Source organism: Megalops cyprinoides, chromosome 18 (genome assembly GCF_013368585.1).
Source record: "Megalops cyprinoides isolate fMegCyp1 chromosome 18, fMegCyp1.pri, whole genome shotgun sequence".
Classification (NCBI taxonomy): domain Eukaryota; kingdom Metazoa; phylum Chordata; class Actinopteri; order Elopiformes; family Megalopidae; genus Megalops; species Megalops cyprinoides.
The window spans coordinates 605,212-630,585 of NC_050600.1; the positions used below are offsets into that span (position 1 = coordinate 605,212).

The following is a 25,374-nucleotide window of genomic DNA, read 5'->3' on the forward strand; positions in this document are numbered from 1 at the left end:
TGGGTTTGGTGCTAATCTCTCTTTTCTCAGCACTGGTAGCATGTTTTCTCCAGAGCCAGGCACCATGGGAAAATACTGCTCCAAGTGAATCACTCACACAGGTGAATGACTCACACAGGTGGATGACTCACACAGGTGGATGACTCACACAGGTGGATGACTCACACAGGTGAATGACTCACACAGGTGGATGACTCACACAGGTGGATGACTCACACGGGTGAATGACTCACACAGGTAAATCACCCACACAGGTGAATCATTCACAGAGGTGAATCATGTACACAAGTCAATCACACACAAATAAATGAATCATACAGGCAAAGCAGTCCTGTGGGACAAAGCTAAATAGCTTTTGAGGACAATCTCACAGTGAGATGCACTTTCAGGGAAAGTGGCTGTTATTACAGCTCCTGCCAGATGAGGGCACTGTTGCCTGGAGGGAGAAGTTGTTATTTTGTAATGTAGTCTACTGTATTGTTCTGTAATATAATAATATTACATTATTATTATGTTTTTTATGTATCATGCATTTGCTAACAAACGTGATTTCGAAGTGATTTCAGGGTGTGTGCTCCTGATATTCCTTATTTGATTCCTTTTCTGTAAGATGTGAGTTTCACTTAAATTCAGTCAAATATCTTTCAAATATGTCTGTATGTCTGTCACAAAGCACATGCACCCAGGCACCCCTAAAATATCCCCTTTAAGCTCTGATACATGCACTGTGCAAAACTGACAACAGAAATCTGACATGTGAAGTGTTGCAGATGGAGAGCTTGTTTGGCCAAACAGAGCACTTGCTGCATGGGCTTGCCAGGTTTCTGCAGACCTCAGTCCCATCCGCCACTGTAACTGTAGCTCCGCTCCATGTCTGCAGACTAAATAGGAATTAACCGGTTAAGCCAGCAAATGAGGAAGTGTATCATATATCGCATTTATTTATATCTCAACTCTCCTCTTTCCCTCTGAAAACTAATATCTGATGCCTGAGCCAGACTTTCTCTCTCTCTCATATATATATATATATATATATATATATATATGTGTGTGTGTGTGTGTGTGTATGTATGTGTGTGTATTGCCTATTACTCATCCTTGTAATCTGTATTTCTTGATGTCATGATTGAAATCTGGTACTTGGACCTTGAAAGAGGAAGTAGATTGAAATGAATCCAGACGCTTATACATAGTTTCAAAATAAACGCCGCACTGTAAAAGTAATATGTAAGCTGACCATCTAAGATTATGTTACAGTAACAGCATCTTTGGAGAAAATTTTGCAATTTATTCTCCAAAGAATATACTATATTTTACATTGACATAAACACATTACAGCAGGTTTATTGCAAATCAGATTTTCAGAGAGAGACTCAGAGGCAGCAGTAGGCTTTTCTGAATGTGTCTCTGGCCTGCGATGCCAGTGTTTCAGTAATAAAGTCAGTAATAACTCTGAAAAGCGCTCAGGACTGGCGTGAAAGCATGCAGTGATTTTAATGTGAATGTGTCTGTTCAGCAGGGGCTTTTTGCTGTTCCACCTGGATTAGAGGGACAGGAATAACAGATGCAACTGAGCTGACTGCGTGCAGTTTGTTATGTGCTGTCATCATCATCACCGTCTTCATCATCATCATCATCACCATCACCATCACCTTCAACATCATCATCACCATCACCTTCATCATCATCATCACCTTCATCACCATCACCATCATCACCATCACCTTCATCATCATCTTCATCACCATCATCATCATCACCATCACCTTCATCACCATCATCACCTTCGTCACCATCATCATCATCACCATCACCATCACCTTCATCATCATCATTGTCTTCATCACAATCAGCAAAACCATTATCATCATCATCATCACCTTCATCACCTTCATCATCATCATTATCATTATCATCATCATCATCATCATCATCGTCATCATCACTTTCATCACCATTACCAGCATTGTCTTCATCATCATCATCACCATCATCATCGTCACCTTCATCATTGTCATCCTCACCATTACTCTCACCCTCCTCACTTCCACCTCCCCCCTCTTATTTTTAGACAGTGTCAAAGACGCTTCAAAACTCTATATGGGGAAGGAATCTGGCATGCTGGCCCCTCTCTCTCTCGCCCCGTCTCTCTTTCCCTGGAAACGCCCTGCGCATGCTCACTCGTTCACGCCCCCCTCCACACGGGCGCCTACTTTTGGGCAGCACCCTGAGCTCGCACACACACCCACCCCCTGACTCTCTGCCCCGCAGCTTGCGAAGGGGGCTCGGGACTGCTTCCTGTGGGTGCCGGGGATCTCACGCTGCCTTCCTCCTGCGGTTAAACTTACACTGGAACGGCAAACATTCACTGCTTTTTTCCTGACAGAGGAGCCATGAGGTGGGGCTGGCTGCTTTTGGGGGGCCTGCTCTCGTTTGGGGGGCTGTGCTGGGGGGAGAAGGGCCTGGAGATCCCCGAGTACGACGGGCAGGACCGCGTCCACGACCTCAACACCAAGAACTACAAGTCCGTGATGAAGAAGTATGACGTCATGGTCATCTACTACCACAAGCACGTGCCCGAGAACCGCATGGCCAAGAAGCAGTTCGAGATGGAAGAGCTGGCTCTGGAGGTGGGTGCCAGCTGCGGGGAGCAGAGGATTGTGGGTAGCTGGGATTGGAGAGAGTGAGGAGCTGTTTCGGGGCGCATTGTGTTGGATGCGGAGTGTGGGTGACGTCTCGTGGAGCGAGTGAGGGTTTCATCTGTGAGATGGAAAACACTCAGCTGTGAGCTCAGACAGACACAGCTGGCAGGACAAGCGGGGCAGATGGCAGAATTATGGTATCCCTGGAGGAATGCTGGGTAATTCAGGAGGAATTGGAGGACTGCTGGTTGCTGGCATGTGGCAGCACTGAGGGAGAGAGTTTGTTGGTTTGGGTCTTTATCACAGGTGTCTGGGGCTTCACAGAGTCAGGCTGGAGCTTCACTGGGGGCTCAGGGCTTCACGGAGTCGGGCTGGAGCTTCACTGGGGGCTCAGGGCTTCACAGAGTCGGGCTGGAGCTTCACTGGGGGGTCAGGGCTTCACAGAATCGGGCTGGAGCTTCACTGGGGGGTCAGGGCTTCACAGAGTCGGGCTGGAGTTTCACTGGGGGGTCAGGGCTTTGTTGGGGGGCTGGGGTTGCTGCAGGTCTTGCATTCACAGCCTGTGGAGTTAATGTGGCTAGATGGATTTGGGCTACACACACAGGTGTGTGTCTGCGGTTGGGACACAGAGTCACGGGGGTGACTGCAGGTGTGGATCAGGGGACTGTGTGTGTGTGTGTGAGAGTGTGTGAGTGTGTGTTTGTGTGTGTGAGTGAGAGTGTGTGTGAGTGAGAGTGTGTGTGACAGTGATTGCAGGGGAACTGCAGATTCACACAGATGGAGGCAGCACTGAGTGGCTCTGTGTGAGGAGAGAGAAGCAGCACTGAGTGGCTCTGTGTGAGGAGAGAGAAGCAGCACTGAGTGGCTCTGTGTGAGGAGAGAGAAGCAGCACTGGGTGGCTCTGTGTGAGGAGAGAGAAGCAGCACTGAGTGGCTCTGTGTGAGGAGAGAGAAGCAGCACTGGGTGGCTCTGTGTGAGGAGAGAGAAGCAGCACTGAGTGGCTCTGTGTGAGGAGAGAGAAGCAGCACTGAGTGGCTCTGTGTGAGGAGAGAGAAGCAGCACTGGGTGGCTCTGTGTGAGGAGAGAGAAGCAGCACTGAGTGGCTCTGTGTGAGGAGATGGGAGAGGCACCGAGTGGCTCTGTGTGAGGAGATGGGAGAGGCACCGAGTGGCTCTGTGTGAGGAGAGAGGTGTGTTTAATTTGGCATATGAAATCATGAGTGAAGCTCTCTGCCAAAATCTCCCCTCCATCCATCACCCCGCCTCTCTCCCTGTGCCCTTTCACCTTCTCTTTACAGTACGCCTCCACACCCATCGGAACCGAAAGCGATTCTGTTACAGGGTTAATTTACGAGAGGCTCTCGGACAGTGAAAAGCTACACCTCCCCCCCAACCCCTTTCATTGGCTAGTCTTCCCTGAGTTAAGCTGATACTGCCAGCTGTCAGGGGTCCACCCCTCACTCCACCATACTGTGCTGACCCCCCACCAACAGCAGCCTGTAGCACACCACTATGCAGCAGTGATTTCCTCTCCTCAAACTACACCTCCCAGAATTCCAAAGCAGTGACTGCAGCAAGGGGGGCATGTAGGTTTATTTTATTTGACTGGGAAGAGAAAAGAATGCAAAAACACTTCAGAGTCCTTACGAGGCACCTGTCCCAGAATAGCAAGGATCGCACAAGCCTTTCCTTTCCTGGCTAAGAATGGCGGGATCTGTAGTTTTGGGAGGGCGGGTGCTGTGTGCTGACACTCCGGGCAGGATGAAGAATGTCTCTGTCACACCAGGCTGATGGATGGCTCCCGCTGACGGGCTGCTTTGGGCAGCGGTGTGTAAATTAAGCCCTGTGTGAAACGGTTCTGTGCTGAGGGTGACTGGCGGATCCTGCCGGGCCTGGTTCCTGCACTCCCTCGCCTTATCTCAGCTCCTCCTGTTCCAGCTCTCCTCCACCTGAGCGGGTCACGGGCGTGTGAGTCCTCCGCTCCGAGCGGGTCACGGGTGTGTGAGTCCTCCGCTCAGAGCGGGTCACGGGTGTGTGAGTCCTCCGCTCCGAGCGGGTCACGGCGTGTGAGTCCTCCGCTCCGAGCGGGTCATGGCGTGTGAGTCCTCCGCTCCGAGTGGGTCACGGGCGTGTGAGTCCTCCGCTCCAAGCGGGTCACAGGCGTGTGAGTCCTCCGCTCCAAGCGGGTCACAGGCGTGTGAGTCCTCCACCTGAGCGGTTCACAGGCGTGCGAGTCCTCCGCCCGAGCGGGTCACGGGCATGTTAGTCCTCCTATTTGATTACTTTAGTCTGGAGATCCTTTCCTCGGTGTTTGATTACTTTAGTCTGGAGATCCTTTCCTCGGTGTTTGATTACTTTAGTATGGAGATCCCGTTAATGCAGTGTTTAATTAAAGGGAAAGGAAAGGAGGAGAGAGAGGATGCTCCTGTGAGCAGGAGGAGGGCCTAATTTCAGTGTCTGTTTCCTCTGTTTACTTACAACACTAAACAATCCCCAAAAGCTGTGATTGGCTGCCAGCCCAGGTCTCCCCTCTGGCTCGGTGTGGTATCATTACAGCAGCAGGTACTGCTGCACTGCAGTCCTGTGACGGCCTGACAGCCACCGTCTGCTCAGGAACGTCTGAATTTGAGTGATCCCTGCACCTGGTGAATGCTCCTGCTACTGTCTGCAGCCGGGAGGCTGTGGTCCTGTCTGAGAGATCAACTGCATCTTTAGTATATATGGTGTGTGTGTGGGGGTATATACACATGTGTGCGCATGTGTGCGTGTGTGCATGTGACTGTGTGTGTGTGTGAAAGAGTGAGTGCGTGCGTGTGTCCGTGTGCACGTGTGTGTGCGTGAGCGAGTGAGCAAGTGTGTGTGTGTGTGTGTGTGTGTGTGTGTGTGTGAAGGAGTGAGTGCGTGCGTCCGTGTGTGTGTGTGTGTGTGTGTGTGTGTGTGAGCGAGCGAGCGAGCGTGCGTGATTGTGTCCCACTGTGTACCTCAGGGGTGCTCTGTCTTGCTGCCTGTCTTTGGGGTGCCCCTCACCTCGTATTCTGCACCCCTGGCAAGGTGTGAGGCTGCTGCATGTGTCAGCGAATCCCAAAGAGGCCCCCTCGCCAAAATAGCTGGGACGTGTGCAGGACGCTAGCTGCCTGTGTGAGGCTAAATTTACCCCCACGCTACTCACCCCTGCTGTCACCGCCACTGTAACCCTCAGACCAGCTCTTTCCGCAGAGATCCTCTTTCTGCCCGTGTAGACACACAGCAACATGTCCATTCTCACCTCTGTCCGTCTCTCACTTGCTCTTTCTCTGTCTCTCCATCTCTCTCTCTGTCTCTCTCTCTCCCTCTCTCTGTCTGTCTCTCTCTCTCTCTCCCTCTCTCTGTCTGTCTCTCTCTCTCTCCCTTTCTCTCCCTCTCTCTGTCTGTCTCTGTCTCTCTCCCTCTTTCCTCTCTTGTTCTTTCAGTCTTCCACTCTTGTCCTCTCCCCCTCCGTTCCTCTGTCACTCGCTCTGTCTCTCTGCCTCCCTCTGCAGGGGGAAATGTATTACTGCAGTTTGTTTGGTCAGCATGTTTTCCTACCTGTTCACACACTCATTCTCTGGCACACTTCAGGAGTTTCACAACTTTCTCAAGTTTTACAGAAAGGGGTGTGGCAGTGCCATAGAGGGGTGTGGCCATGCCAGAGAGGGGTGTGATAATGTCAGAGAGGGGTGTGGCCATGCCAAAGAGGGGTGTGGTAATGTCAGAGAGGGGTGTGGCCATGCCAAAGAGGGGTGTGGTAGTGCCAGATAGGGGTGTGGCCATACCAGAGAGGGGTGTGGTAACGCCAGACAGGGGTGTGGTAATGCCAGAGAGGGGTGTGGTAATGTCAGACAGGGGTGTGGTCATGCCAGACAGGGGTGTGGTCATGCCAGACAGGGGTGTGGTCATGCCAGAGAGGGGTGTGGCTGCATCCGTTTGTGGTGCTTAGTGCATGCAGTTGTGTATATTAGAAGTAGCCACGTTGCAGAACATAGATCCGGAATCTGCAAAAACTATGAAGTGAAAAAGTTATTGTAACTGTGTGTAAGTGTGTTAACAGTGTGTGTGTTATTTACCTGCAGGGGTGCTGGGAGGGTCAGTGCGTTATTTACCTGCAGGGGTGCTGGGAGGGTCAGTGCGTTATTTACCTGCAGGGGTGCTGGGAGGGTCAGTGCGTTATTTACCTGCAGGGATGTTGGTTGCCGTTATATTGCATTTCAGCAATTTTCAATGCAAAAGGTGTGGTCTTGAAACAGTGGCAGAGATGGGCAGTATTTCTGTTACTTGTATTTGAAATACATATTTCAATTACTTTTGAGTATTTTGTAATTTGTATTTGACAGGGCTGAAAAAATTCAAATGTAATTTGTGACAAGATACTTTAGAGTGGAGCAATAATCAAAATACTTTCTCCATGATTCATAAAACATAAAAAAAATCATGTGAATACATCTTAAGCTCTTCCACTTTCCTCCGCTCTGACAGAGAGCTGCTCTTTCCTCCACTCTGACGGAGAGCTGCTCTTTCCTCCGCTCTGACGGAGAGCTGCTCTTTCCTCCGCTCTGACAGAGAGCTGCTCTTTCCTCCGCTCTGACAGAGAGCTGCTCTTTACTTTCCTCCGCTCTGACAGAGAGCTGCTCTTTACTTTCCTCCGCTCTGACAGAGAGCTGCTCTTTCCTCCGCTCTGACGTAGAGCTGCTCTTCCACTTTCCTCCGCTCTGACGGAGAGCTGCTCTTTCCTCCGCTCTGACAGAGAGCTGCTCTTTCCTCCGCTCTGACAGAGAGCTGCTCTTTACTTTCCTCCGCTCTGACAGAGAGCTGCTCTTTACTTTCCTCCGCTCTGACAGAGAGCTGCTCTTTCCTCCGCTCTGACGTAGAGCTGCTCTTCCACTTTCCTCCGCTCTGACGGAGAGCTGCTCTTTCCTCCGCTCTGACGGAGAGCTGCTCTTTCCTCCGCTCTGACAGAGAGCTGCTCTTTACTTTCCTCCGCTCTGACAGAGAGCTGCTCTTTCCTCCGCTCTGACGTAGAGCTGCTCTTCCACTTTCCTCCGCTCTGACGGAGAGCTGCTCTTTCCTCCGCTCTGACGGAGAGCTGCTCTTTCCTCCGCTCTGATGGAGAGCTGCTCTTTCCTCCGCTCTGATGGAGAGCTGCTCTTTCCTCCGCTCTGATGGAGAGCTGCTCTTTCCTCCGTTATGACGGAGAGCTGCTCTTTCCTCCGCTCTGACGGAGAGCTGCTCTTTCCTCCACTCTGACGGAGAGCTGCTCTTTCCTCCGCTCTGACGGAGAGCTGCTCTTCCACTTTCCTCCGCTGTCCTGACTCTCAGCGGTGGCGTCAGTCAGAGGAATTCTGTTTGGGAAAATTCCACCGACACCCCCATTACAACCAACAGTGCAGCATCACACAGCCTCTCCCTGGAGCCACAGCTGTCAGAGTACTGAGTCAGAGTACTGAGTCACAGCAGAGTCACAGAGAGGTGTATTACTTGCTGCCCAAGCACAGAGACATTACACATTACTGACAAAATGACCACACATTCTGGGAGAGAACAAGGATTTGGCCACTCAAAATTAGTAGCAGCTTGCCATAACCTGACAGACAGCCAGTGAGGCCACCCATAACAAAACACCAGCTCCATTTCTGTCTGTGATTATTATTAGAATTGTCCTGTTTTGTGATATCACTCCAATTCTGTTCAACATAATTGTCCCTTTTTCTTTTTTCTTCTTTTTTTATGTGTGTGTATGTGGCTTTGGCAATAATGTCGTTGTAACGTTCATGCCAATAAAGCTTTCTTGAATTGAATTGAGAGAGAAAGGGAGAGGGAGAGAGAGCGAGTGAAAGAGAGAGAGTGTGCCAGCCGTCGGATCGAGTGTCCTCTCCCGTTTGTTAGAGGGGTCAGTGTTGCTGAGGCGACTCCCAGCAGCCTTATATGGTGGCGTTTCCCTCTGCCCAGTTTAGTCCCAAATGACTACAGCAGGCAGGCTGCTAACCACCCTGAGCCCCAGCCCAAAAGGTCCCTCAGCCTGCCCCTCCCCCGACTGCTGTCCCAGCTGTCAGGGTGTGATCACACCACTGTGGTGGATACTCCCTGATCAGAGGGCTGTGAGTTTGAATCCCAGTCGTGACGGGGTCCTTCCTGTAGCAGTCCAGCCAGTGAAGCACAGGTGGTCACTCACTGACTCACTGCAGTCTGCCGACCGGCCACAGGGAGCGACAGTGAGCTCATCACTGGGGCGGGGCATCTGTCGCTGATTGGGTCAGGTTGGGGAGGAAGATGTATCAGTCAGAGAAGCCACACTGGAACCCTGAGCTCACATTCTGCTCAGTACCATACCCTTTGAGAAGGAGCCTGATCCCGCTCTCTGCACAGATGCTGGGGTCTGGAGCCCCCACCTCGCTGTGTGACCCGGAGCAGAGAGAGTCTGCAAATACCAGAGCAGAATCCTGATACCCCTACAGCCGATCAATGACACCTGCTCTGCAGACTGACCTTCCAAAAGCCACACACACACACACACACCAGCCAGTCAGTGCAGCTCTTTTCTTTGACACTTGCGCCCCTGTGCTGCTGTTGGTATGTTTAAAAATAATACTCTCTTTATCAATAATAAACACGAATCTACATGTTAAATGATAATTGCAAATCTACATTTCCTCTGTTTATTCCATATTCCATATTTAAGAAAAGCATCTAAGCATCAAAAATAAACTGACACTTAAGTACTTTTGGTCTAAATTAAAGGGCAAAAATTCTGTAATTTTTCAAAAACAAACAGAGCTTGTACTTGTCTGCTTGAGTAGCAATTGACATTTTGCCTGCAAAGGTCAACTTTTGAAAATCCAGACGAGTCTGAAATCCTCCCCAAAAGCACAAAGCTGTGAACAGAATAGCAACTTACAGAAACATGCGTGTTCAAAGAGCTTCCAAGTAGAACAGAAATCACTGACTTCATTCATTCATCAATCATTCAATCACCAAGTCAGAGAAAATCAGGAATTCACATGTTGAACAGAAGTATGATGTTCAGCTGATTTCATACCAGATGTAGGAGTTGCATGTTATGAATGCAGAAATCTTGTATTTATTATTTTTTAACTGAGGACCCCATAGACTGAGGTGTTGCTATCAGACTGTAATTTGGCAATTTTGTCCTATGCGAGTTGTGCTGTGGGTGAATGATTCTGCCTCCAGTATGAACCATATGTATGAATAATTCTCCCATCTGCCAACTGTCCTGTTGAAGAGTTCTCCTCTGATCTGTGGTTTGTCCTGTGGGTGAATGATTCTGCAGTGTGCTGATTGTCCTGTGGGTGAATGATTCTGCAGTGTGGTCCTGTGGGTGAATGATTCTGCAGTGTGGTCCTGTGGGTGAATGATTCTACAGTATGGTCCTGTGGGTGAATGATTCTTCAGTATGGTCCTGTGGGTGAATGATTCTGCAGTGTGCTGATTGTCCTGTGGGTGAATGATTCTGCAGTGTGCTGATTGTCCTGTGGGTGAATGATTCTGCAGTGTGGTCCTGTGGGTGAATGATTCTGCAGTGTGGTCCTGTGGGTGAATGATTCTGCAGTGTGCTGATTGTCTTGTGGGTGAATGATTCTTCAGTGTGGTCCTGTGGGTGAATGATTCTGCAGTGTGCTGATTGTCCTGTGGGTGAATGAACCTGTCCTCGACTAATTTCCCTGTGGTCTAAAGCGTAACTTTTTCCTGCAGTTGCTTACCAGCCCTGTCGCCCTGACGTACCAGGTATGTTCAGGAACTCTAACCATGCCACACCCTGCCTGGCCCAGGCCTGTGACTGCATCCCTGTGGCAGCAAGTGTGGAGGGGGGGGGGTACTGACACAACAGCTAAAACGCTCTACTACCCCCTGCAGCAGAAGGAAAACCTTGACAACACCTAACCCTTCCTCTAATCATTCATTCATCCTTTCATTCATTCATTCACTAATCCATTAAAAGTATTCTGATAATACATTAATACATTAGCAAACATTGCTTTTTCACGGATGGCTTCAGGCACTGACGGAGCACGGAGTTTGTCCCCGTCTCAGAGGGGATCCGTTCTCCTATAACAGTGAAGCAGCAGCAGGACAGGCAGTGCGAGACGCCAGAAAGATCTTACAGGCGTCTGAGACGCGCATTGCTTCACTGAGCTTTATTAAAACCTGTGTAAGCTTCAGCGAGTGCAGTCTGTGTTAGCTTCAGTAGGTTGGGGTGCAGTTTGTATTAGCTTCAGTAGGTTGGGGTGCAGTCTGTGTTAGCTTCAGTAGGTTGGGGTGCAGTCTGTATTAGCTTCAGTAGGTTGGGGTGCAGTTTGTATTAGCTTCAGTAGGTTGGGGTGCAGTCTGTATTAGCTTCAGTAGGTTGGGGTGCAGTCTGTGTTAGCTTCAGTAGGTTGGGGTGCAGTCTGTGTTAGCTTCAGTAGGTTGGGGTGCAGTCTGTATTAGCTTCAGTAGGTTGGGGTGCAGTCTGTATTAGCTTCAGTAGGTTGGGGTGCAGTCTGTGTTAGCTTCAGTAGGTTGGGGTGCAGTCTGCATTGCTGTCCATCAGGTCTCTCTGAGGCGTCAAATCTCATGCTCTGCTGCACAGCCAGGGATGGCCATTAACCTGAGACACAGCAGGTCTGAATCAGCCCTGTGGAGAGTGAGATCACTAAAGCAAAACAGAAAATCAGCTGCAATAATGACCTTCTACTGGCTGAGGAGGCTGTGAGGTTGGATGACTGTGAGCTGACAGTGCGGTGTGTCTGAGGTGTCTCCTCTGATCTGGATTTTCATTCGTCGCTCTGAGCTGAGTGGTGGGGCTGCACTGGCAGAAACAAGCTGAGCTTCGGCTTAGCACTGCTGCTATTGCTTTGGAGTGGAGCTCCCCCTGGTGGTGTGATTTGGTTTGACTGGTTGTGCGACTCCACTCAAACCAGAGGACGATGGCGGCGGACAGCAGAGAACATTCTGGGACCAGCGACCACACTGGAGTGGGGAGAATTCGGATTGTTCCCTATTCACCAAGTCACAAGGTCACAGGTAGATGAGCCCTTAGACCACAGTCTAGACAACTGGTCAGCAAACGAGGTTAACAGCACAGCAGCCAAGGCAAAAGAGACAAGAGCTGCCTACAGCTACACGTAAATGTTTTGGCGCTAAACTGAATTAGAACAGATCTGATTATTTCACTGTGCAAATAAACGCTTTCACATTAAAGACAAGATCATGACAGCTGGAGCAAATGCTAACCAAAGCACCACAGAGGGGTACCCTGGGCCCAGAGACAAATTTACAAACAATGGTGGAGAGTTTTAAACATGTCACCATGACATCACTGATTCATTACCTGGATCAATATTCAAATATTTGTTAAAGATCTGAATTCTTTCTCATCGATATTGGATAGCCTTAACACCCTGCAGTAAAATAAAGGACATTGAATGACAGCATAAATACAGATACATAATCATCTATCATCGTAAATATGTCACCACTTTACCCATCATACGATGCATATCACTCATCACTGCTGGAGAGATGGGGTTTGATCATGGAGACGTGGGTCCTGTAGAGCGCGCTGTGGGGTGATGATCCTGGTGTTAGTCTCAGAAATGCTCGCTGTGGGACTGGCTGTCACAGCTCAGGCAGGGACTCAGGCTCAGGCAGGGACTCAGGCTCAGGCAGGGACTCAGGCTCAGGCAGGGACTCAGGCGCAGGCAGGGACTCAGGCGCAGGCAGGGACTCAGGCGCAGGCAGGGACTCAGGCGCAGACAGGGACTCAGGCACAGACAGGAATGCAGGATGCACAAACGGGTTTAATTAAGCCAAAATGCAGTCCAGGAATCAGGGTCAAAAAGTAGGCGAAGTCACAATCCAGAAAAGCACAGCAAACAAAACCAAAAAACAGATCCAAAGACGAAGTCAAGTAAACAGGCAAAAATTCAGCGAAGCAGGCAGAACAGGGAAACATAGCGTAACAGAATAACTGAGACCAACTCGCAACGAGACAAGAAACAAACGGGGAATAAACAGGGCAAGGCTAATAAGGAGATGGGACGCAGGTGTGCCGGCAGGCAGGTGGAGCCGGTCAGGTAATCAGGTGGGCAGAGACAGGGCGGAGAGCAGGGCAGGGCTGGAACACAGGAAAAAACAAAAGCACATCGACGGGGAAAACAAAAACGAACCCGGCTAAGAAGTGCAGTCCTGACACTGGCCCTCAGCACAGCCTGGCCAGCCTCAAAACGGCTGCTTCAGTCAGAAACACGGGCCAAATAAACATGATAGATATTACTATAAGTAAGCTGTGACTCTCTGATACTTTTCCATAATTACAGGAGAAAGTTAGATGCTCCTGGGAAGCAGTGCAATTTATGAAGCACATCTGTGCACATTGGCTGTAGGGTTTAGCTCACTCTGTACATGTGTGAAAACAGACCATGTAAAAAAGCCGTGAATAATCAAACCATCCGGACCATGTCACCATCAGCAGTACGGCACCAAAAATAAATGTGTCTGCACTCTGTTATCGCAGTGAATTTATAAAACAATGCCACATTCAAGATGCTGATACTAACATAATTACTTTACATACACCTTTACTATTGTATGTACTTATTAGAAATGTTTGCATGTGTGGGTATGTGTTTGTGCATGTGTGTGAGTGTGTGTGTGTGAGTGTGTGTGTGAGTGGTGTTTGTGCAGTGTGCATGGGTGCACATGTCAGTGTGTGTGAGTGTGCATCTGTGGGTGTGTGCATGCATGTGTCCATGTGTGTTAGTGTGCGTGCGTATGTGTGAGAGAGCGTTTGTGTGTGTGTGCGTGTGTGTGTGTGTGTGTGTGTGTGTGTGTGTGTGTGTGTTCAGTATCTGCGTTTTTCAGCAGAATTAGAAACACCTGTTTTCTCAGCAGCTGTTGCCACGCCTACTTTCCTCGACCCAGTTGGAACATATCGTTCTCCACCCCCTTCACACACATGTAGAACTCCCATTGGTCAGCACAGATGTCTATCATTGGGTTCAGTTTCTCCCAGATTTAGAAAGTGCCTGAGCAGCATTCTTGGCTCCTGGCTTTTAAGGGCCTGAAACACAGAGAGCTCTAATTCCTGCACATACAGTTAAAAAATACTTCACCAAAGCACAGCCAATGCTGTCCGTCCCCCTGACACATACTGCAGCCTTCAAACAACCGTGGACACATACTGCAGCCTTCAAACAACCGTGGGCACATACTGCAGCCTTCAAACAACCGTGGACACATACTGCAGCCTTCAAACAACCGTGGACACATACTGCAGCCTTCAAACAACCGTGGGCACATACTGCAGCCTTCAAACAACCGTGGGCACATACTGCAGCCTTCAAACAACCGTGGAGAGTGAGAACAAGTGTGTGTCTGTGTGCGCGTGTGGGTGTGCATAGTTAGCTGCATTCCACTCACTTACACACACCTTTTATTAAAGGTATGTCTATCTCATAAAATGTAATTCACAATTTGAATAACATTCTAATAAAGTTAAAATATGAAAGCAAATTCAAAGACCAGGATGAGCCATTTAGCCCATTGCAGTTCATGTGACCTTGTGCGAGCCCGCCTCTGACTCTGCTGCCAATCACAGCACCTCATCGCAGGCATAATCAGCCGCACTCAGAGCTCTCTGTGGGAGAAAGCCTCTCCAGCATCAGCGTGAAACTCAGCCTGAACTCATTCTCACCTAGGTCTCTGCCACAGTTCAGCTACTGAAACTCATCTGCTTAAATCAAATACCCCTGAGCCTCCACTGACCGCAGCTGAAGAGGTTAAAGGTCAGATGCACAGGGTGACATTCCCGATCAGGAACAGTTTCTTAAGGACAGCGTCACTGCACACATTTTACCCTCACAACACACTGAAATTCCCCTTGCAAAAGTGTGACTGAGAGAACTATGCTCCATTCATTCACTTTCATAATGGTGGATCCTCCAAAGCCACAGCAGAGTGCAGGCCTCATATCTGCATGGGCAGCAGTGGGCTGGTTCCTCAGTGGCGGCATAACTCCATGCTTTCCACAGCTACTCCTAATGTATGTCTTATAAAACATGCACAAGTCACATTTTTGGCCCACATTCAAGTCCCGACCCTCTCACTTCATAAGTCATGCAGATAAGAGCTGTGGGCTTCACTGGCCGGCAGTGAGTATATTCCTGCGTTACCCGTGTCTCTGTCCGCATTAGAGAGCAGCTAAATTTCCACAGGACGTGTAACTGCATTACAGGTTTGCCTTTAACGACTGGCATTGCTGTCCAGGCCCGACTCGCTCAGGACTGCGCTGTTGCCATGGCAGCGAGACTCTGCTAGCTGAGCCATGGATGCACTTCCAGCATCTCGGCCTCGGCAGTACCGTGCTGTAATAATAATAATGTGTTCGTTTATCAGTAAGAAGCAAGTTAATGAGAGGCAGTAAACACAGCTGTCTTTGGTTCAAGCCATTCACCAGCGATGTGCTCTTTCGCTAATACTGCCATCTGACAGAAACACCCAATCAAACTTTAAACGTAAAACAATCGGCTTAATCTCTTTGTATGACAGGAAAAAACTAAATGATGTCTCAAAATAACATGCGAACATTTGTTTATAATGTTAAGCAACTGGAGATTTTACTAATTATTACATTTTCCTCACAAATTTTTAATGGACCTTCATTATAAATAAGAGAGAAGCCATCATGCTATCATAGGGCCCTCTCTGTCTCTCTCTCTCTCTCACACACACCTACACACACACACAATACTACTATAGTGTCTAAATGAAGAATGAAAAAGAACAGCTGTCCAGGTAGTCTTACCCTTGCCCTGAGGACTCACCTGTCCCCCCGTCTCTCTCTCTCTCTCTCTCTCTCTCTCTCTCTCACCCTATAGCTTGCTGCCCAGGTCCTGGATGATCTTGACGATGAAGACATTGGGTTCGGCCTTGTAGATGAAAAGAAGGACAGCGCTGTGGCCAAAAAACTGGGTAACCCCAACTCTCCATCTCTCTCTCTTCTCCTCCTCCATCCCATCATAACAGCTAAACTACAGCTTCAGACACAGCAGAGACTACTCCCTCACTGTGAAACAGCTTCAGACACAACAGACACTCTCCCTCACTGTGAAACCGCTTCAGACACAACAGACTCTACACCCTCGCTGTGAATCAGCTTCAGACACAGCAGAGACTATGCCTTCACTGTATAACACCCTCGTGAGTCTAGCACAATGTCGCAATAAAGTGACCCATGCAAGGTCAAATTCTGCAAGGAAAAATGCCCTTGTAGTAGGATAGCATGCATTCAGCTGGGAAGTTTTTTGTTTGAAACAGTATCTTTCCCCACTGTTGTTTTTGACTGGATAGACACGCTGCTGTACTGACTCCTGCTGCACAACCAAACTGATCTGTCAGCAGAATGTAGGCATCTACAGAAGAGTTTAAAAGGCTCCTCTTCACTGCAGCTGCCATTAGCACAGAGCCTGACACCTAGTGGCCATGTAGGGTAATGTTCTCCATGTGCAGGAACCTCCTGTGTATAGCTCTGTCCGCTGTATCACCTGCTGGCCTCACTGTAAGTCTGCGTCCTTCAGGTCTGGATGAGGTAGAAAGCATCTACATCTTCTCAGACAACGAGATCATTGAGTATGATGGCGAGCTGGCTGCAGACACGCTGGTGGAGTTCCTTTATGATGTGAGTGACACTGATCACACGCTCTGCACTCAACACCTCACCCTGACACTGATCACATTGATCACGCGCTCTGCACTCAACACCTCACCCTGACACTGATCACGCGCTCTGCACTCAACACCTCACCCTGACACTGATCACACTGATCACATGCTCTGCACTCAACACCTCACCCTGACACTGATCACACTGATCACGCGCTCTGCACTCAACACCTCACCCTGACACTGATCACACTGATCACGCGCTCTGCACTCAACACCTCACCCTGACACTGATCACACTGATCACGCGCTCTGCACTCAACACCTCACCCTGACACTGATCACGCGCTCTGCACTCAACACCTCACCCTGACACTGATCACACACTCTGCACTCAACACCTCACCCTGACACTGATCACGCGCTCTGCACTCAACACCTCACCCTGACACTGAGCACACTGATCACGCACTCTGCACTCAACACCTCACCCTGACACTGATCACACGCTCTGCACTCAACACCTCACCCTGAGAAGGATGCTGCACTCCACACTTTAAGCGTGTAAAAACAACTTTTTAGTTTAGTATGAAAACTTCTTTTTAGTTTACACAGGATGAATTTTTAATTTTTAAAACTCATCCCGTCTATTTTTCCCTCTCCACCTACACCCCCCACCCCCCGCCCTGTCTTCTAGGTGATTGAGGACCCTGTGGAGATTATTGATAACGAGCGTGAGCTCAAAGGGTTCCATAACGTGGATGAGGACATCAAACTGGTGGGCTACTTCAAGAGCGAGAAGTCTCCTCGTACGTATTGGGAATCAATCCATCAAAACTCAGAGGGATGTAATATGGCTAATACAGTGTCATACTTACCACAGGCTGATGTCATCTGGCATGCTGAAAGCCTCTAACATAATATTCATTCCATGTATCAGTGTAATTCAACCATGATCAAAAATGTCAGTAATACTTTTTCATGGCATATCTCTGTTTATTCTACATCTATGTTGTTCTATAGTCATATATGTTTGTACTTAAAGCAAGTGAAACGTTTTGTGATTTTCTGGTGATTTTTTTCTGTTTGTTTCTGTTTCAGACTTTGTGGAATATGATGATGCAGCGGAGGAGTTCCACCCCTTCATCAAGTTCTTTGCCACCTTCGATTCCAAGGTGTCAGAGATTCACAGTGTCAGAGATTCACAGTGTCAGAGATTCACAGTGTCAGAGGTTCACAGTGTCAGAGATTCACAGTGTCAGAGGTTCACAGTGTCAGAGATTCACAGTGTCAGAGATTCACAGTGTCAGAGGTTCACAGTGTCAGAGATTCACAGTGTCAGAGATTCACAGTGTCAGAGATTCACAGTGTCAGAGAATTGCAACATCAGAGATTCACACTGTCACAATCAAAGTATGAAATAATGTCAGAGAATCGCAGTGATGTATAGAATCAGTTGTTAGCCCTCCAGTGAGACTTCCCACCCTCAGGCCCTGATGCTGATGTAACATCTGACCCCCCCCCCCCCCCAGATTGCCAAGAAGCTGCACCTGAAGCTGAACGAGGTGCACTTCTACGAGCCCTTCATGGAGGAACCCACCAGCATCCCAGGGAGGCCCTACAGCGAGGCAGAGCTCGTCGACTTCATCGAGGAACACGACAGGTGAGCTGACTGAGAGAGAGACAGGTGAACCGTACTGAGAGACAGGCAGGTGAACTGTACTGAGAGACAGGCAGGTGAACCGTACTGAGAGACAGGCAGGTGAACCGTACTGAGAGACAGGCAGGTGAGCTGGACTGAGAGACAGGCAGGTGAACCGTACTGAGAGACAGGCAGGTGAACCGTACTGAGAGACAGGCAGGTGAGCCGTACTGAGAGACAGGCAGGTGAGCTGGACTGAGAGACAGGCAGGTGAGCTGGACTGAGAGACAGGCAGGTGAACCGTACTGAGAGACAGGCAGGTGAGCTGGACTGAGAGACAGGCAGGTGAGCCGTACTGAGAGACAGGCAGGTGAACCGTACTGAGAGACAGGCAGGTGAGCTGGACTGAGAGACAGGCAGGTGAACCGTACTGAGAGACAGGCAGGTGAACCGTACTGAGAGACAGGCAGGTGAGCCGTACTGAGAGACAGGCAGGTGAGCTGGACTGAGAGACAGGCAGGTGAGCTGGACTGAGAGACAGGCAGGTGAACCGTACTGAGAGACAGGCAGGTGAGCTGGACTGAGAGACAGGCAGGTGAGCCGTACTGAGAGACAGGCAGGTGAACCGTACTGAGAGACATGCAGGTGAGCTGGACTGAGAGACAGGCAGGTGAGCTGGACTGAGAGACAGGCAGGTGAACCGTACTGAGAGACAGGCAGGTGAACCGTACTGAGAGACAGGCAGGTGAGCCGTACTGAGAGACAGGCAGGTGAGCCGTACTGAGAGACAGGCAGGTGAGCTGGACTGAGAGACAGGCAGGTGAACCGTACTGAGAGACAGGCAGGTGAGCTGGACTGAGAGACAGGCAGGTGAACCGTACTGAGAGACAGGCAGGTGAACCGTACTGAGAGACAGGCAGGTGAGCTGGACTGAGAGACAGGCAGGTGAACCGTACTGAGAGACAGGCAGGTGAGCTGGACTGAGAGACAGGCAGGTGAACCGTACTGAGAGACAGGCAGGTGAGCTGGACTGGAAGATGAACAGTGAAGCAAGCACATGTTAGATCAGTTTTGGTGCTCTCCATCTCAGGGCTTGTTAAAGGATCAGAGTTCCACGCACACATGTTAATGAAAATATTATTAATGTTAATTAATATAAGCCCTGGCTGGGATGCACTTATTTCCTCTACAACAATAATAATATGCAGTCAAATTCCCACACGCAGTCATTCAAATATTTAAGCATAAATATATAGCTGCTGGAGATGCTTGAACATGAAATTACTGTACAGTAGTGTACCTCTTGGTTAAATAGCCTGAACTAGAAAAAATGATCACACTTCTTTCATTTCAGACCAACCCTGAGAAAACTGGAGCCTCACAGCATGTATGAGACCTGGGTAAGAGTCCCACCATAGATATCACCTCGTACAGTATATACCACTCTCATGCACCATAGATGTCACCTCGTACAGTATATACCACTCTCATACACCATAGACGTCACCTCGTACAGTATATACCACTCTCATACACCATAGATATCACTGCATATAGTATATACCACGCTCATACACCATAGATATCACTGCATATGGTATACAGTGCTGGCCAAAAGTATTGGCACCCCTGCAATTCTGTCAGATAATGCTCAATTTCTCCCAGAAAATGATTGCAATTACAAATGTTTTGGTAGTAATATCTTCATTTATTTTGCTTGCAATGAAAAAACACAAAAGACAATGAAAAAAAAATTAAATCAATTATCATTTTACACAAAACTCCAAAAATGGACCGGACAAAAGTATTGGCACCCTCAGCCTAATACTTGGTAGCACAACCTTTGGACAAAATAACTGCGAACAACCGCTTCCGGTATCCATCAATGAGTTTCTTACAATGCTCTGCTGGAATTTTAGACCATTCTTCTTTGGCAAACTGCTCCAGCTCCCTGAGATTTGAAGGGTGCCTTCTCCAAACTGCCATTTTCAGATCTCTCCACAAGTGTTCTATGGGATTCAGGTCTGGACTCATTGCTGGCCACTTTAGAAGTCTCCAGTGCTTTCCCTCAAACCATTTTCTAGTGCTTTTTGAAGTGTGCTTTGAGTCATTGTCCTGCTGGAAGACCCATGACCTCTGAGGGAGACCCAGCTTTCTCACACTGGGCCCTACATTACGCTGCAAAATTTGTTGGTAGTCTTCAGACTTCATAATGCCATGCACACGGTCAAGCAGTCCAGTGCCAGAGGCAGCAAAGCAACCCCAAAACATCAGGGAACCTCCGCCATGTTTGACTGTGGGGACCGTGTTCTTTTCTTTGAAGGCCTCGTTTTTTTTCCTGTAAACTCTATGTTGATGCCTTTTCCCAAAAAGCTCTACTTTTGTCTCATCTGACCAGAGAACATTCTTCCAAAATGTTTTTGGCTTTCTCAGGTAAGTTTTAGCAAACTCCAGCCTGGCTTTTTTATGTCTCTGGGTCAGAAGTGGAGTCTTCCTGGGTATCCTACCATAGAGTCCCTTTTCATTCAGACACCGACGGATAGTACGGGTTGACACTGTTGTACCCTCGGACTGCAGGACAGCTTGAACTTGTCTGGATGTTAGTCGAGGTTCTTTATCCACCATCCGCACAATCTTTCGTTGAAATCTCTCGTCAATTTTTCTTTTCCGTCCACATCTAGGGAGGTTAGCCACAGTGCCATGGGCTTTAAACCTATTGATGACACTGCGCACGGTAGACACAGGAACATTCAGGTCTTTGGAGATGGACTTGTAGCCTTGAGATTGCCCATGCTTCCTCACAATTTTGCTTCTCAAGTCCTCAGACAGTTCTTTGGTCTTCTTTCTTTTCTCCATACTCAATGTGGTACACACAAGGACACAGGACAGAGGTTGAGTCAACTTTAATCCATTTTAACTGGCTGCAAGTGTGATTTAGTGATTGCCACCACCTGTTATGTGTCACAGGTAAGTAACAGGTGCTGTTAATTACACAAATTAGAGAAGCATCACATGATTTTTCAAAGGGTGCCAATACTTTTGTCCGGCCCATTTTTGGAGTTTTGTGTAAATTGATACTTGATTTGACTTTTTTTTCTTTCTCTTTTGTGTTTTTTTATTGCAAGCAAAATAAATGAAGATATTACTACCAAAACATTTGTAATTGCAATCATTTTCTGGGAGAAATTGAGCATTATCTGACAGAATTGCAGGGGTGCCAATACTTTTGGCCAGCACTGTATACCACTATAACCTACCATAGATATCACCTCAGACGGTATATAAGACTATCACCTACCATAGATATGACCTCATAGAGTATATATCACCATTACATGCAAATATTATAAATTTTATGTGTACTAAAGAAAATGGTTGGCATTTTTCATCCACCATAGATATCATCAGAAGGCCTTAAAGTCAAAGGTTTGCTCATATATCTGTCTGGTCTGTTTCAGGAGGATGACATTGATGGACAGCACATCGTAGCTTTTGCTGAGGAGGACGATCCAGGTTCTCCAAAGATCATACCTGTGACATTGTGTGACCTTTGACCCTGCAGGGACCCAGATGATGGCTCCCACTCTCACCTCTGCCTTTGTGTTATTCATACTTTTGCCAACCCACCCACCTCCATACCCTGTAGAACAAGGCAAATTTGTTCTGCCAATTAATGTTGGCAAATGTAGGGTTCAGTCTACACTTCAAACAAACACAAGCTGAACCACTCAGGAACCTTCTGAATCCACCAGAATTGGTGGGAACATATCTTTAAATAAGAAAGAAACTTGCTAAGGTATATTTGCAGTTATACAGTGTCATAACTCATTTGAACAGGATCTAGTCCCTGATTATGGCTGGTCTAGGTGATGAACTCACTTCTAAATGGTTGCTGTAGAGACTGCATGTAATGATCCTCTGCCTCTGACCTCTGACCTCTTCCAGATGGTTTTGAGTTCCTGGAGATTCTGAAGGAAGTGGCACAGGAGAACACAGACAACCCTGATCTCAGTATCATCTGGATCGACCCGGACGATTTCCCTCTGGTAAGAGCTCCACCAATTACGACTCAGGAGGCTAAGATCCTACCTCTGCATTCTCTCCTGATTCAAAGCGCTCTCCTATAAGCTGCCTCATTATCCAACAGACTGCCTCACCCTGCTGTAGACTGCCTCAGCCTGCTGTAGACTGCCTCACTCTCCTATAGGCTGCCTCATTATCCGATAGACTGCGTCTCCCTACTATAGACTGCCTCACCCTACTGTAGACTGCCTCAGCCTGCTGTAGACTGCCACACTCTCCTATAGGCTGCCTCATTATCCGATAGACTGCGTCTCCCTACTATAGACTGCCTCACCCTACTGTAGACTGCCTCAGCCTGCTGTAGACTGCCACATCCTGCAACTGGCTGCCTCACCCTGCTATAGGCTGCCTCACCCTGCTATAGGCTGCCTCACTCCGCTATAGGCTGCCTCACCCTGCTATAGGCTGCCTCACCCCGCTGTAGACTGCCTCACCCCACTGTAGACTGCCCTCTGCTGCTTCAGCCTTCATGAGCAGGGAACTCCCTGGCAGTCAGTGAGATTACCATGGGGGGAGTAGGGATTACAGTCAAATACACATCTCACTGTTGATGAATATTCCCAAGAGCATTTGGTTTAACTGTGCAGGGCAGAGCTATGCACAGCACCAAGTCACAGTGCCCCCTAGTGGAAAAAGTCTATGATTAAATTTGAAGACTAAGTCATTGAAGACGGTGACTGTGAATATAAAGTTCTAAGAATTCAGGTCAAACAAACCGTGTTTCCCTGAAACAGAGTAGAATTTTATATTTTTTACAATAACATGGCCAATTTCACTCAAAGTACAACCAAGCTGAAAGAAGTCCCACACACCCTTCACATCTAAGCAAGTTCTTCTGTTGTGTCTTGTAGCTTGTCCCCTATTGGGAGAAGACCTTCGACATCGACCTGTCCTCCCCTCAGATTGGCGTTGTGGACGTTGAAGACGTGAGTGAGATCTTCACCTCTAAGAGAGAGATGATGCAGGCCTGTGTATGTGGGTGTAGTTAGGGAACAGCTACTTGAGGTTAAGAGTGTGGGAGTGGGCGGGGTCTAACTGGCCACATGTCTTCCTATAGGCTGACAGTGTGTGGGAGTGGGCGGGGTCTAACTGGCCACATGTCTTCCTATAGGCTGACAGTGTGTGGGAGTGGGCGGGGTCTAACTGGCCACATGTCTTCCTATAGGCTGACAGTGTGTGGATGCAGATGGATGATGAGGAAGACATGCCCACTGCAGATGAGTTGGAGGACTGGATCGAGGATGTGCTGGCTGGCAGGATCGATCCCGACGATGACGATGATGATGACGACGATGATGAAGAAGATGATGATGAAGACGATGATGATGAGGATGACGAAGATGAAGATGATGAAGATGACGAGGATGAAGATGATGAGGATGACGACGATGAGGACGACGATGAGGACGATGATGATGAAGATGATGATGATGATGATGATGAATAAGTTCATGCATCTCATGAAAGCCTTGGCCAGAGGTCATTGTTCTGTATCATCAGCTTCTTCACAGCTCCTCACCTGTGGTTGTCACCTGTCCTGTCCCATCTGTCACCTCCATCCTCGTGTGAAAGTCAAAGCCATCCATTATCAGCTGAAAGAATCGCCGTCTCACCTGTCTCATCAGAGCAGCTCCCCCTAGTGGTCAGCCTGCTCTCCTGCCTAATGTGACTTAACCAACTAATTCTAGAGTTTACATGTCCATGTCTGTGGTGTTTCGTAGCTTAAAATCATTGAATTTTAACTTATTTATTTATCAGGGACAGAGCATATGCCATGCATCGTACCACAGTTAGCCACAGTGCCAGAGTAGCTCAGTCACACCCGTTATCATAGCCAGAGCAGCTCAGTCACACCCGTTATCATAGCCAGAGTAGCTCAGTCACACCCGTTATCATAGCAACCCAAATTAAAATACAGGCTGCGAACAGCAGCTACACTTTTGGAATAAATCAGATCTATATCACAATCTGGCAGGATAAAAACAACAACACACACAGCCAGCCCATTCTGTCTGTGCCCACTCCAGCACAGTGACATCAGAGCTAAAGCAAGTATTCACATGAGGAGAGGAGAGTGAAAAGAGTGTTTCAGTGAGCTGCTTGTGTTTACTACCTGGGGTCTGATCAGTGAGAGTGAAATAACGCTGACCTGCGCTGCCTCTGAGGCACTCCACAGCGCCCTGCGCCTTCCCTCCATCACTGTTCAAATCCACGGAAAGGCTTCGTGTCTGGTAAAAAGCAACAACCGCGTTCTGTTTTTCTTTTTTTTAAATAAACTTAATTTCACCATTAAAGTCTTAAAAATTTGACACAGCTCGGAAAGGAATGAAAATGATGAGAAAAAAGATGGATGTTGGAAAAAAGAAAAAGATTAAAAAACGATCTTTGACTGGTTTGTCTCGTTTCTGTCCCTTCCTGCATGAGCGTGCATGTGTGTTTGAGTGTGTGAGAAGGTGCTGATGGACACCACAGGTCATGACCTGCCCTGTTACATGCCAAATGCTACTGTAGTGATTCTGCAGGTGTTCCTGCTCCAGGTGGCTTCCATTACAGGTGTTCACACTCAGCACCAATACAGGACACCTTTACCTGGAGGCTCTGAGTCCCCTTTCTCCCAGCCGTAGGAGAGCAGGCACTAATTTACTGTACCTTAGACATGAATCAGAATGCAAGACAACCGAATCCGACTGAGAGAGGCTAATAGATGCATTTTTACATGTGAAAAGTGTAAGCAGCGGCTGGCTTCTCTGCTGGACTTCTGTGTGGATCTCCTTCAGGGCTAGAAATGTTTCTGAGCCTCACTGCACTCAGTAACTACCTTCCTGCCACAAACAACCTTACAGTGAAAAAACACCGAACTGAACAGACCTGACTGCTGATGCTAGTGCCAGTGGGATTATAATAATCAAAGCAATAAAATAATAACACAAATCACAAAGGCAGACTTTACGAGCTCCGGTACTAAATCTTTCATTTTGGTCCTGTTCAAAATTCTAAATTTTTTGCCAGCCGTTTCTCCCCCCTCTGACAGAGAGCCAATCAGACCGAGGCACAGCTGCGCCACCCAGGCCATAAAGCAGATCAGGTCTGCGCAGACATGCCCTCCAAACACAGCACACTGCGCAGACACCCCCTCCAAACACAGCACACTGCGCAGACACGCCCTCCAAACACAGCACACTGCACAGACACCCCCTCCAAACACAGCACACTGCGCAGACACCCCCTCCAAACACAGCACACTGCACAGACACGCCCTCCAAACACAGCACACTGCGCAGACATGCCCTCCAAACACAGCACACTGCGCAGACACCCCCTCCAAACACAGCACACT

At 48.4% G+C, this 25,374-nt stretch overlaps 1 protein-coding gene across 2 annotated transcripts; it reads left to right on the forward strand.

The window, feature by feature from the left end:
• The first annotated feature begins 2,255 nt into the window (after positions 1 to 2,255).
• Positions 2,256 to 23,866, forward strand: casq1b (calsequestrin 1b). 2 transcript variants are annotated; one of them, XM_036551162.1, is made up of 12 exons: positions 2,256 to 2,630; positions 10,364 to 10,396; positions 15,529 to 15,622; positions 16,228 to 16,328; positions 17,010 to 17,121; positions 17,414 to 17,487; positions 17,845 to 17,975; positions 19,309 to 19,354; positions 21,413 to 21,467; positions 21,900 to 22,000; positions 22,889 to 22,963; positions 23,203 to 23,866. In XM_036551162.1, exons 1-12 carry the CDS (start codon positions 2,394 to 2,396, stop codon positions 23,482 to 23,484), a joined length of 1,341 nt encoding a protein of 446 aa, XP_036407055.1. In that variant the 5' UTR covers positions 2,256 to 2,393; the 3' UTR covers positions 23,485 to 23,866. The 2 variants fall into 2 exon arrangements, with proteins under 2 accessions (XP_036407055.1, XP_036407056.1); XM_036551163.1 differs by lacking the exon at positions 10,364 to 10,396.
• Positions 23,867 to 25,374: the final 1,508 nt, after the last annotated feature.